The sequence below is a fragment of the Carettochelys insculpta genome, chromosome 3, assembly GCF_033958435.1.
Source record: "Carettochelys insculpta isolate YL-2023 chromosome 3, ASM3395843v1, whole genome shotgun sequence".
In the NCBI taxonomy this organism is placed as follows: domain Eukaryota; kingdom Metazoa; phylum Chordata; order Testudines; family Carettochelyidae; genus Carettochelys; species Carettochelys insculpta.
In genome coordinates, this window is record NC_134139.1 from 65,032,390 (window position 1) to 65,046,148 (window position 13,759).

At 46.1% G+C, this 13,759-nt stretch overlaps 1 protein-coding gene across 1 annotated transcript; it reads right to left on the reverse strand.

Annotated features, from left to right (window-relative positions):
- Positions 1 to 1,264: 1,264 nt before the first annotated feature.
- On the reverse strand, positions 1,265 to 11,042 carry EPCAM (epithelial cell adhesion molecule). Its single transcript, XM_074990025.1, has 10 exons — positions 11,025 to 11,042; positions 10,672 to 10,836; positions 9,532 to 9,636; positions 8,508 to 8,751; positions 8,076 to 8,141; positions 5,483 to 5,546; positions 4,754 to 4,855; positions 4,410 to 4,604; positions 2,980 to 3,021; positions 1,265 to 1,797 (listed from the first exon to the last, which is right to left on the reverse strand). The coding sequence occupies exons 2-10, from the start codon at positions 10,748 to 10,750 to the stop codon at positions 1,756 to 1,758; spliced, it is 939 nt and encodes a 312-aa protein (XP_074846126.1). The 5' UTR covers positions 10,751 to 10,836; positions 11,025 to 11,042; the 3' UTR covers positions 1,265 to 1,755.
- Between the last annotated feature and the right edge of the window lie 2,717 nt (positions 11,043 to 13,759).

The following is a 13,759-nucleotide window of genomic DNA, read 5'->3' on the forward strand; positions in this document are numbered from 1 at the left end:
TATAATCCTTGTGGCAACAAGGATTGTGCTGAGGGTGGAGGTAGCATGGAAAAATCAATCATCATCCCCCCCACCCTCCACAAGGGGCATGCGCTGCTTAGTGGCACATGGCCCCAGCAGCTAGCTGCTTCAAGCATATGGGGCTGTTGCAGGCAGCTGCCTGAGGGCCCAACAGGCTATGGGCCAGATTTGGCTCATGCAGCGTATGGCCGCAGGGGTGATTTTGAAATTAATGTGTGTGTGGAATGAATAAATATTTTCCAGTCAAACCACCATAAAAGTTTAATAGGAATCAAAGTCTATATCACCTTTTGGTATTTTCCATCTTAGTGAGATTTTAACAAAAAACGTAAAGCTCTTGTTAAATAGAATTCTGTAATGTAGTGGTAACTAGGGTATAGCCTGCAGGGCACCATAACACTTCCTGTGTGCTCCAAATCATCTCCATGTTTGAAACCTATCTATTTGAAACCCAAGTACTGAGTGTGAAGCACCCAGCTTCCATAGGAATATTTCCACGCTGAAGCTGGAATAGGAAGTAAAATCTCAGTCAGTCTTGGCAGCACAGCCATTAATGTTACCTAGCATAGTTTATTATACATCTTCGGTTGAAAGCAGCTGGGATAAAAATTGTGATTTATGGTGTAGAGCAGTGGTGGGCAATAATTTTTGATGGGGGCCACTCCCAAGATTTTGGCAAATGGGCAAGGGGCAACTTTTCTGTGGAATGGGTTGTCAAGGCTGATCCCCATTCTGGCCCTCCAAGTTCAGAAAGTGGAGGGTCTGCAAAAACCTTAAACACACCTTGCCCCTATAGCTCTGCTTAAAAAAGTTCCCCAAGGTCACAGATCCCCTGAGATGAAGTGAAAAAGTCCCTTTTAAAATGCAGGAAGCCACACTTGGATACCTCCCTGTGAGGTAATCCCCAAGCTTCACCCTTTTCTTAGAAGATAGCTTGGAAACAAAGAGCTGTAATCTGATAGCTGACTCTTTGGTCTAGGCATAGACTAATAGATGTGTTTGTGTATATAAGGTGCCACAGGACTTCTTGATGTTCTTGCAGATATAGACCAACACAGCTACCCCACTACATGCATGTGTACCCTCTCCCCACAAAAAAAGAAAGATTACATACATGTACTGTGTTATTGCTTAATTTTTTCTGTAGATATGGGAGTACAGGAGAATACTGAAGTGCAGTTGATTAGTTTTACTATCCTAGCAGCATAGTACCAAGTCAATATAATGAAGAGGGCGCTGGCAATTTGTTTTAGAGTTTTATTAAATTCAAGTAATAAAAAAGTTACAGCAAGTTTAAGACATTGTACGTACATCCTTAAAAACCAAGCCATATTCAATTGTACTTGAGCCAGACAGCTATAAAACTCAAACTCTATATCCTGACAATATCAGTCTCCCAAAAGTGAAATTGTTTTTCATTGCTTGCAAGAGGAAATTTGATATAGAGGTGGATACTCTGATGTGTAAGTTACTGTAATTGTTCTGAAGTTTAGATTATAATAAACTTCTTGGACTGTAAGCCAATTCCCAAATTATACTTTTGCCTCTTTCCAGGCATTCTTGATAGGGTAAGTTCTAATACCAATGTTGCTAACCTACGCTCAGAGTTTGAGAGATCACCAAGTCACAATTTTTCTCTGAAGAACAAAGACAACCATTTAAATTCACACTTCTAGTCTTATCGGTTCTGTTTGCCTTCTTGGTCAGTCACAATTTGTTTTCTAGTGACTTCAGTTACGGGTTTAGTTCTCTTTGCATTTCATTCATTTCCTTTACCTGGGGAGGAAGGAAGAGGAGAAATGGGACAGATGCTGGAAAACATTTATAGGTCACTGCAGGAAGTGAGACGATGACAGTCAATCCCCATCCCTCTATTAGAGCTGCTATTGTCTCAAACACCCCACCGTACCCACCACTTTCACCCCACGATTGCACATTCAAGACTAGAGTTTGGCATGCACTGTGCAAAAGCATAGGGCTTCACTTCACTCATCCAAACAGCAAATAAAATTCCCATCCTGTAAACAGCGACTCAGGGGCTCAACGTCATTAGTAGATGATGCAAATAACTATGAATGGTCTTAATGCAGTTACTGGGAACTTAATGTCTAGGCATAAAGGCCTGAGCTTGGTGTACCAAATACATATTAATTTTGTTCACATAAGAGGTTTCAAAATGCTGTAACAAGTTTCGGAAGAGGGAGTAGTAACTCTAAAGAAATGCCCAGAAGAGCACAATGGCTAAAAGGCTGGAGCACACTGGGAGCAAGGTAAGAGTCGTCTTCTGCTTCTCAGTTGTGGGTATGTAAGGCTCTTTTCTGCTACTCACCTGTGCCCCCCCACCCCCGCCGCCACTGATTTTTGGTTGGTTAGAGGCCCCCCCCCCCCCCCCCCCCAATTCTAAGTCTCCCATCCAAACATAGACGAGAATCAACAACAAGGGGATCTAGCTGAACCTGCTGCTAGGCTTGCCAAAGCTACTTGAAGGAACCCAAATTAGAATTACTTCTGCTCTCTGACAAGCTGAAGGGAAGAAGTTTTAAGCTATATGCCTTTTTTGAAGCCCCTAAGTTTCCCTCAGTATCAACTGCTTCTGACATCACGTATATTACTTATTTATAGTGATAATCCTATAGATATTAGAAAGCATGTTCCTAAGGCAAAATGCAGACTGCTGGTATGATCCTTACAATAATTGTTTTATTACAAAGTGAGCAGCCAGCATTAAAAACAGAAGCTCAGGTCACAGTAATTCATTGCAATGAATTACTTCTATATGGATACAAAAACCCCATACCTTGCCTTAGCTGTAAAATGAGTCTTTCATCAGGATATTTTTTTTTGCGGGGGGGGGGGGGGTGTTCGGGATAATGGGGAGGGACTGACACTCCATTACATAGACTTTTTTTTAAGAAGGCTAAAAGGTGTGGAGCGTTTGGGGTCCTTTACAAAACTTACCTCACTTTTCTGATACTTCCCTCTCCTTTTCCTAGTGATAACCTGTAAAAGACACATATATTAGACAGTTAAGTCAAGCATGACATTCAGTGTTAAGGTTTGCACTCACTCTATAAAGTTTTCCACATCCTTGACTCCTTCAGGAAAGGGGTATGTGGGGGGGGGGAGTTTCTGCTACCCACTTTACTGCATTTGGCAGGAAAATTAAGACTGTTCTCTCCAGCCAAATACACCACTTAAGTTATCCTGTTTATCACGATCCCAACCCCTTCTGCCTCCAAAGGATCACTTAGCTGCAATACACACAGTTGCTTCTCTATAGTCTACACAGGGCCATCCTTCGGATTTGTGGGGCCCTATGCAGGGTTATTTAACTGGTGCCTTGCTGAGCCCAGGCACAGCTCCCGCACAAAAACCTGCTCAGAGGCCAGGTTGTTCCACGGCAGCCTGGCCCACCCCTCTCATATGAGCTACCAGGGCTTGAACTGAATTATGAAATTGGGGCATGTCAAAAAAACAGTTTAAAACTACTTGGGGAGCTGGGGGTGGGGACAACCCTGGAATCCCAGCACCCCACGGAGGTACAAGCCAAGGAGATGTAGCTGAATTAGAAAGCGTCCATGGGTCAGGATCCAGGGTGCTGGTACCTCGTCCTGCCTAGCGTGGTTCAGGATCCCCTCCCACCCCACCCCCACAACTGAACAACAGCAGGGCCAGAGCAGAGTGGGCGCTCTGGGTTGAGGGGGAGCGGCATGTGCAGCACCCTCTGCCAGCACTGCCCCAGTATAAGCCCAAGAGAGGAGCTGCGTCACAGGGGTAGCCCAGCTGTCTGCAACCCATGGCAGTCAGACACAGCCAATCCTCCACCCCTGCTTGCACAAGCCTCTTGGGGGAAGGGTGGGCCCATGGTGCCGTGGCTCCTCTCAGCCCCCGATGCTGCTGAGAGAAGCAAGAGGGTGGAAGCAAGGGGGCAGGGAGAAGGCAGCCCTGCTGCTGGCTGAGCACGGCCCCTTGCATACACCACACCCATGATGGCATGGGTCACCTAAAAGTTTGGTGCCCCGTGCAGGAGCATATGCCTAGTGAACGGCCCCGAGTCTCTACTGTTTCCCCGAGTAATGTGCCACCGCACGCTCAGGTGCCATCACGCACCAACTGATGGAGTGAGGAATTTTTTTGGAAAAGTAAATGAGAACAAAGGAAACAAAGTCTTCCGGCTGGCTGGCTACCTCGTCTATTCCTGGGCAGAGCCACTAACCAGAGCTTAGTCTCTCTCTTCCCTGCCCACAGGTCAGTTTCCCCTACCTGTCCCCTTCCTTCCTTCCTTCCTTCCTCTAGCCAATAGCTGGGGTGGGAAGACAACCCTGGAACTCAATGTGTGCTAAACAAAGAAAATTGTGGGCATCAGGCACAAAGAGTATTTAACTTACCAACACAACAATTCCAGCAACAATTGCCAGTATTACCACTACAATGACTGCAATAATACCAGCTGTTAGACGTTTCATGGAGAACTCTGGTGGCTTTTCATCAACATAGTAGATTAGGGTCTGATCAAACTTTAGAGGCTCTGCAGATATGTTAAAAAATAGCGTTTCATCCTGAATTAGAGAATCGCCTTTGGTCTGTGGGAAGTTAAAAAGGCACTTAATAGCACACTGCTCCTATGCAATAGCCCATCTAAGCAATGTTGGCTACAACTCAAATTATTAGCCAGTAAACTTGAATATTGTTGTTAGAAGTCCCTGTTCTGACAATATTAATGCATTCTTACATCTTTTTCAAAGTAGTAAGCAACATCAGCTATATCCATATCATCGGGAGTCTTCTGGGAAAGATTTTGCTTCAGTTCAATAGTGACATAAGGGTTTTCATACTGCAAAAAAGCAAGCAATGTTAATATTACTTCCCTGTGAACAGCTGGACTGATTAGCAATCCTGTAGCATTATGCTCTTTTACATATTATCAACGAGCAGATTTTAGAGGATCAAGAACAAGAGGGCAATATCAAAATGGCACACTAGATGCTGCTTAACCATTGATGGTTCAAACACAATCTGTCCGTGGTGGAGAAGGAATTTTAGAACTTCAGGAGAGTGAATCTGAGGAGAATTTGTATCAGCCCTTATTCCAATACTTCCAATTCACACACAATCAAAAAATCTGAGCTGGTGATGAAGAGCTTGTCAGGACATGAAAGAAAAGGTAGGGGCATAGTCTCACAGGGCATGTTCTTGACCAGGAGATGCTTCATGATGCCTCTCCCTTCTTGAGAGGATGGAGAAAAATCCAATTTTAAAATCTATTCCAGATTTAGGCACGCATAGCCTTCAGTCTATTTTAGTCAACTGAATGCTTACACAAACTCACCATCCTTTCTAGTCAACTGGAATATTCAAATTGAAGAAAAATATTTGCTTTTTGGGAGCTCAAACTTAAAATCACATTAAATTAATTTCCAGACACACTTCTAAGTTATGAAAAAAAAAGCATGCTTCTTACCACAACATCACTTATATACTTTGGATCCAGCAAGTAACGTTTTCCAAATTCTTTTTTGATGATGCTGTGAGAAGATTACAAGATTAAAACGCAGCAACTCTAACCGTACACAGGAGCTAGACACCATGTATTAGGATCATATAAAATTAGTCAAGAGTCTTCATTTTCATGACTATGAAAACGCCTACTGGAAGAATTATGTATAAGAACAGCTCCAGTGACAACTGGTGCTTTCATGGGAGTTTATGATCAGCATTTTAGACGTTCTGATTGGCCTTCAATGGAGTCAGGTATTGTGATGTTTGCATTATTCCCTTGCCTCTCACTCTTATTTTTAAAAAGGAAATATAGCTCGGTCTCAAGTGATCACGGACTTAATCTTAAGGTTCTAGTTCTCACAGCTCCAGAAAGAGCATGATCGGGAATGCAAGTAACACAAAGGGTTTATTTTTGATATTCTTACTAAATGTCTTAGATTTGGAATACTGCATTTTACTTCATTTAAATTAGGGATGTCAAGTGATTAAACCATGACATTTAAAAATATGCTATTAATTGCACTTTTAATGACACTGTTAAACAATACAGATTCAGTATCATTGATTTAAATATTTTTGGATGTTATCTATATTTTAAAATATAATTTCAATTACTACTCTGTACAATGTTCACTTAAAACTGTTTGATTATAGCTATCTGCACTGCAAACAGATAGCATTTTCAATTTACTTCATACAAGTACTTTACCATGAAAGTGCAACTTAAATATGTTTTTGTTAATCTGCACTCAAAAACAGTAATGTCCACTCAGTCCTACTTCTTGTTCAACTGATCACTAAGACGGTTTACATTTATAGGGAAATAACATTGCCCACTTCTTAATTTAAAAAATCTGAAAGGGAGAAGAAGTGCTCAACACAGCATTTTTATTGCTATCATTGCAAGATATGCCTATACCAGATATGATAAACATTTGTATGCCTCTTCATGCCATGATCACAGAGGACATGCTTCCATGTTAATGATGCTTGTTAGGGGAGGGGAACAAACGAAAAACCACCACACATTAATATCTGTGACTGAACTCCTCAGGAAAAGTATGTGTCCCGCTCCATGGGGATTTTGCCCACATTCTGCCATATACTTTTGTTAGGGCAATTTTAAAGAACACTTTCATTCCAGAAATGACAAAACACAAAAAGGTACCATTATGGAGATTTCTAAAGATAGCTACAGCATTCAACTTAAGTGTTTAAGACTCTGAAGTGTCTTCCAAAATGTGAAAAGGAAGAGATGTAAAAGCATGCTGTCAGAAGAGCAACTTTGATTCAGAAAATGAAGAAACTGAACCACCATATAAACAAAAACAAGCCAAACTTCTGCTGATGGCATCTGACTCAGATGATGAAAGTGACCTTCTGTCGGTCTGCACTGGTTTGGACCATTATTGAACACAACCCATCATCACCATGGAAGCATGTTCTCTGGAATGATGGTCAAAGCATGAAGGGACAAACAATTTGGCACATAAATACCTTGCAACACGGGCTAGAGAAGTGCCATGTGAAGATCTTTTCTTGCTCATAGTTGACCAAATAAGAAGCAGGGAGCATTATCTCCTGAATATGTAAGCAAACTTGTCTGTATTAGCCATTGGCTGAACAAGAATTAGAACTGAGGGGATTTATAAAACTCAAGTCTGTGTTGTTTGGGGGTGCTATTAAGTCACAAGAAAAAATTACCTTTGTAAGTGCCAATATAGTACTTGTTGAACATGAATCCTGTTTTACACTGCAAATATATATAGTCAAAAATATAAAGTGAGCACTGCACACTTTGTATTCTGTACTGTAATTGAAAACGATACATTTGAAAGTGTAGATCATAAGAACAGCCATATTGGGCCAGATCAATGGTCCATCTAGCTTAAAATGTTATTCTCTTACTGTTTAAGAATGATTATCACAATTAATTGAGTCGCTTTGTTCTGAGTTAAACACTTGAGTTAACTGCTGTTGACAACCCTAGTTAAATGCATAGGGGGCCAATGTGTGTGGGTGGGTGTGTCATAAGGGATCACATGCATCCCAGTGCCATGGGTGGGAGGGGCAAGAGTCCAGACAGCACCAAGCAGAGAGATGGGGTGGGGGAGAGGGCTGGGCAGGGGTCTAGCTGCCGGGTCCCTGAGACTCACCAGCAGCAATGGGAGAAGCGCAGCAACTCAGCCCCTCCTCACGGCATTTTTCTTAGTGCACCACTCAGGAGGAGGGAATGGGACTGGCCCTGCACTCACCAGCAGGAAGTTGAGTCAGCAAAGCAAGCAGTGGCTGCACTGCTTCCTTCCCCGGCCACTATCAGTGAGTGCAGGGGGCTAGATCCCTAATGCCAGTGCCGGACCTCCCCGCCTCGCTTGTGCCCTGGGCTGCCTCAGCTGGGGGAAGAGGTGGAGTGGGAGTGGAGCAAGGTGGAAGGGGAGAATGTAGCCAATAACCCCCGGGCCCTCCCCTGCCCACCAGTTACCCCTTATTGTATTAGTGAGAAATAGATATCCCTTACTTTAGCATAAGCAGCCATTTTAATTTGATGCACTTACTCCTTCAAATAAGCAGCATCCACAGCCGTGCTTCTCTCACCAAGTTTTGTTTCAATGATGATCCAGCTGGAATGTAGAAGTTAGAAAAAAAAAAATCTTATGTACAAAGTCAGGTGTGCCAATATAGTAGCTTATTTTGCACACTCATGTTGAGGTCAATGATGGCCAATTTTTATTTTTTAAGTTGTGGAGAGCAAAAAGGACTTGAAACTTCTTTCCACGAATACCTGTATTCGCACCTACTACATGACAGATGACAATTTTGTAACTGTTGAAGTCTTTAACAAGCAAGAGCCACTGGATTCATGGTGGGTGTGCACACACGCGCGCACACACACACACACACACAAATTCTTCTCTCTTATGGGGAAAATACAGAGGGCAAGTCACATGCTATTATATTATGGTATCATATTCTGTTACAAGACTGACCTTGTTCTGACTAGTTCACTACAATGCAAGTCTGTGTCACTTTTTTCAGTTCTTCTTGCTCCGGCAGTATTCACACACCAGCAGGAGGTTCCATTGCACTGCTTAGCTTTGAAGATGTTACCGTTTCCACAATCAGGATCATAAATCCCATCATTGTCTACATATGCATGCTTTGGTCTCTCACGACGGCCAGACTTCTTTAAACCAGCCATTTCCGCCTTCATCAGCAGACATTTTGAAGTCACTGAGAACAGTTAAAAAAGTATCTAAATTAGAAAAAAAAAAGCTTGTCATACCAAAACCAATGGAGTTTTGAACCACGGGTTTTAGTATCAGTAGAATGAGGTTATACTGAAAGGCAGGAATTGTAAAAGGAAACATTATAAGAGGTTCAGAGCCCAGGAGGGGGCTCCAGGCTCCTAAAGGAAACTGAAGGGTTCTAAAAGGAAACATTATAGAAAAAGCAATCTATAAAATGCTTTACCGGGGACAGAGGACAAAGATGAAAAAGAGTGAGTATATATTAGTCTGAATGAGAACTTGTTTAGAGACAAAAAAGACATTTGACCAGGAGCATGAAGACATTTAAAGCAGTAACAGTGTTAGGAAGAAGCATTCCCTAAGGCTTGGTCTATAGAAGGGCACAAAGTTGATCTCAGATACGCATTTCTCGCTACATCATTAGTACAGCTAGAATCAATGCTATCAGGATGGACTTCCTACCCTTGTGTAGACCAGGGCCGCTTTGGGCTTGCACCAACATCCCTTACTCCACGGCATAGCCTGGAGTATCAGGGTCGACAGCTGAGCCCAGAGAGATTGATTCTGCCACATCTCCACAGACGTGGCATAATCAAACTCCAGTGAATTGATCCCACCGCACTGAATGAACGGTAAGTATAGATTCAGCCTCGGGGAGAATTATTTCTTGAGTCCAGTGGTCAATTCTAGTAAGTTCTTACTTGCTGCCTGAAAAGCTAGTGATAAGCAGCTGTCCAAGCCACACTGAGAAGGCCACACTTACGTGCTGTACAATTGACTGCAACTTGTGACGCAACGGATGTACACCAGCAGGTACCAGAACGCATAGTGCAGTTGGTTGTGCGTTTATTCCTCAAACAGGTACAAGCTAAAGACAAAAAAAGTCTATGAATACTTGAACCTTAAAGAAGAAAAAAGAAACCAAACACCCACTTCCCTATTTTAGCAGACTGCAATTTCGTGGACATGCAGCTTTAACTCGTACACCTGGATATGATGTACTGTTCCATCTGGTGCAGTGTTTCTCAGCCCATGGTACGTGCACCCCTGAAAGTAGGCAGAGCTCTTCCGGAGGGTACATCAACTCAGCACTTCTCAACTTCTTTTATGGATAAAAATTGGACTTATTTTACATGCCATCGATTTTTTTTACTCCAGCCTTTTTGCACGGGCTTAAGTACCATGGCCAGTTTATTGCCTAGAAGCAATTTCTTCAAACCAGCCAGTTAGGATTAAGTGGTTTAAACCAATGTGTTGCAATGGTAGGAAAAATGACGTGTCTGCACACTGCAGGTGCGAGGGGCTACTTATAATTTTAAAGGGGTCGCTCACCCCCAGACTGAGGCTGCTCTACCACCTCGCCTCTTAGCCACTGATTGTAGCTCAGGCGGTACGTAGAGACGCCTACGCTGGACGCCGGAGGCCAGCTCCACCCGCCGGCACTCGACGTCTGTCGGCTCCCGGGGAGACAAAGCTCTAGCGCGGGGCTCGCCAGCGACCCTCGGAGCAGAGGCTTTTCGGCGCCTCCAGCCGCAGGGACCCGCCCCGGGGTTCTCCGCGCAGTTCCCCCCCCCCCTCCCGCGCTCGGTCTCTGGGACGGCGCCGCAGCGGGGCGGGGCTCTCGGGAGCGCGCCGGGATTGCAGGCCCAACCAGAGCCCGGGGGAGAGAAGGAGGGAGCGGGGCGCGGCTCGGCGCGGCCGCACGGCTCCCTGCACGCCCAGCAGGCGGAGCCCGCGGTACCCGCCCGCTCCCCAGCCGCCGCGCGCTGACGAAAGGTGCCATTTTGGGGCGCGGGCGGGGGGGGGATCGCGACAGCCTCCACTGCAGCCCGACCCGCAGAGCGCAGTCGGAACGGCCCCGGCTGCTCGGGCGAAGCGGCGGCGGCGGGGGGGCCCTACTCACGCTGGCCCTCCTGAGCCCAGCACAGGGCGGCGGCCGTCAGCAGCAGGAGCAGCAGCGCAGTCCGGTGGAGCAGCTCCATGGCGGGCAGGCGGGAGTCTCGGGCGGGGGGCGTCCGAAGCGCTGGGCCGGCCGCGTAGGCAGCGGGAGAACGAGCCGTGCGTGCGCCTGGGGGGAAGCGCTCTGAGCTGCCCGGCAGGTTCCGCAGGTAGTGGCCCAGCCCCGCCGCGCCGCCTCTCCGGTTACACCCACCCACCTGCAGCGCCGCCCCTGCGCCGGGCAGGGCTAATGAACCTGGCGGCGCCCGGGCGAAAGTCAGTGAGTCAGTGGGGCGGGTCCCGGCCGCTGGGTCTCACCTGGGGCGCCTTGCACCGGGTGACCGTATATGGCCTCTTCCGGGGGGTGTGATGGGGTACCGGGAGTGGGCTTCCTCCCGCCCTCGCCCAGGCGGCGGGGTGCGGCACGGCGGGGTAGAACGAGGAGGAATGGGCCGGGCAAGGGCGAGTGGAGGCAAGGGGGAAGGGAGAGGAGAGAAGGGCAAGGGGCAGAGAAAGGGGAGGGGCTGGGGAGCGCCCTGAGTGAACACAGGTTTCCCTGGGCGGTTTTCTCCAACGCAAGACGAAACTACAATAAGTCCTGGGCCACGTCACAGACTAACAGGTATTTGGGAGCATAAGCTTTCGTGGGTGAAGGAAACGGGTCTTTGCCCACCAAAGCTTATGCTCCAAAATATCTGTTAGTCTGTAAGGAGCCCCCAGGACTTGTTGTTTTTGAAGATGTAGACTAACCCGGCTACTTCTCTGATACAAGAAGAAACTGTTATTCACCCATGAGAAATCCCCATTTTCTCTTGGCTCCCATGGGCTGGACGGGGGTTACTCAGGTTTTGGTGACTCACACCTTTACTAGTGGAGTAAACAGGCCTGAAAGCAATTTACATTTCTTGCCAGTCCTGTTGTATCGCAACCTTTGAAACTACAGGCTGTTTGGTTCTTCCGTGGGGGTGGCCAGGCTGCTTCTGCCGACTTTCCCCTGCCTCAAGGGCCTGTACGGAGATTCCTGTTGGCTGAGAATCCTTCCCGCACCCAGGTTCCCTTCCAGAGCCGGACCCATAGATGTCCACTGCCACCTGCCCCACCTCCATTCCACTCCTTTCCCCCAAGCCCTGCCCCTACCCCGTCTTTTCCCACACCTGCTCTGGGAAATGCAGCATCCCCCATTTCCCCAAGTGCCTATCCAGGCCCCGCCTCTTCCCCACCTTTTCCCCTGAGTGTACCCCTTTCCTGCTCCACCCCCTTTCTCCTGGAGTCCCGAGTGACCCAAAATAGCTGTTTGTGGCAGGTGGGAGGCACTAGGCGGGAGGAGTTGGTTGGCAGAGCTGCTGGTAGATGAGAAGTACGGGTCCGGTAGTTCATTCTCTGAACATCACTGGAGTTCCTGCAGTTAGTGTAAGGAACTGAGAATGTGAGATTTACAGTTTCAATCAGGCCCTAAACTGAGAGAGAATGCTAGTGGACATAAAGGCTCTGCCCCATCCCATGTTTCAACCCTTTTCCTCTGGCTTATAAGTAGGCTTGGTGAATGCACTTTTTATAACTTTAACACAAATTGTTTATTTTTAAGCTTTTTTTATTGTTATAATTTCACAGTTGTGGAAAATTACAGGAGAGATCAGAACCGGAAGCCCTGTCTGTTGATAGAAGGGCTCCCAGATCATCCACATAGCTTTTTGGTCAACAAAGGCGTTACTCCTGAACATGGAGAGGTACAAGACTGCTGGCAAAAGTGTCAAGTTTTGTTGGCAGTGTGTCAACAAAGGGCGGTTTGCGTGTAGAAGCTCCATGGGTTTTTCCGACAAAAGCCTGGTTTTCTTGGAAAAACTCTTTAGTGTAGATGTAGCCAATGTGTGTCAGTATCATGTGTAGATACACGAAAATCTTAAACCCAGAAATAATGTGTTGATTTAACTGTTCATTCACTAATCCCTTTGTAACAAGACCAGTTCAGAAGTTTTGATCTACACTTCTGAAACCTTTTGGCCCGTGCCCCACCCGACTCAACGCAAACCTTTCCATGGACCAGCAGCGAACCATCCATGATGACAAAATGCATTCATTTATCTCTAATACCTTATATATTAAATTATTCATATCAGTCTACCAGAGTGTACAAATATAGATATGCAGCTATAACATAAGGGGAAGGCTGAGGTCTGGAGAGCCAGGTGAGCTCCCTGCTGCAGAGGTGGTGGGGAGGAGAAAGTCCTGAGCAAATGGTCCACCTGCAAGATGGTTACAGACCACTAGTGATCCATGGACCACTTTGAGAACCGCTGGTTTAGATCACTGAAATTTGACTAACAAGTTCTTAAGCACCATTTTTCTTGGGGTTTCTCTATCTCTAAATTTCAATTGTTACTGATGGAAATATGTTTTTGGATTTATGTGTGTGTGAAATCAATAGCTAACTTATCTGCCAACCCCTCCACCTGACCCCGCCAAAAACTTGAAATTGTCAGGTGTATAAGTGTCCCATGGAAGGTGGCTCCCCCCCGCACTATCTAAGTGACATCCCTGGCAAGTCAAATAGCCAGAGGACTGTGGGAAGGCCATGGGTTCTGGCAAGGTACAGTGCTTGTGTGACAGCAAAAAGCCTGTCTTGATCCACATACCAAGCATGAGACGCCACAAGCAACAGCAGCAGTGCAGATATAAGAGTGGCAACATACCATGCCACTCGTCTGTGCTGCTGGCAGTGGTGGTATTGCCTTCAGAGCTGGGCGCTTGGTCGGCACACACTGGTATCAGGTCGCCCAGCTCATGCTTAATTTGTTCCAGGGCTGAGCTCTGGTGTCTTTCAGTACAAATTAAACACTGCAGGGAGGCTGCAGAGCCCAGAGGTGATGGAGCGGAGGAAGCCCAAGGAGCCCTGGGGCCATGGGTGATGGGGGTTGGCAAAATAGAAGTATGGCCCAGGTGTGATTTTTCCTAAGGCCACTTTTACATTTTGGTCAACTCAAAAACAGATATTTTGTTCAAAGTTTTTGGTTTAGATTTGGCAATTTTAGTGATTTTTATCTGTTCCTGTAATT

Excerpts from the sequence above, each read along its gene's own strand:
- EPCAM (XM_074990025.1), bottom strand. The coding sequence starts at position 10,750 with ATGGAGCTGCTCCACCGGACTGCGCTGCTGCTCCTGCTGCTGACGGCC. Across the intron at positions 8,142-8,507 it reads AGTGAACTAGTCAGAACAAG|CTGGATCATCATTGAAACAA; the intron begins GTCAGTCTTGTA and ends TCTACATTCCAG. Across the intron at positions 4,605-4,753 it reads CTTACTACTTTGAAAAAGAT|ACCAAAGGCGATTCTCTAAT; the intron begins GTAAGAATGCAT and ends AACTTCCCACAG.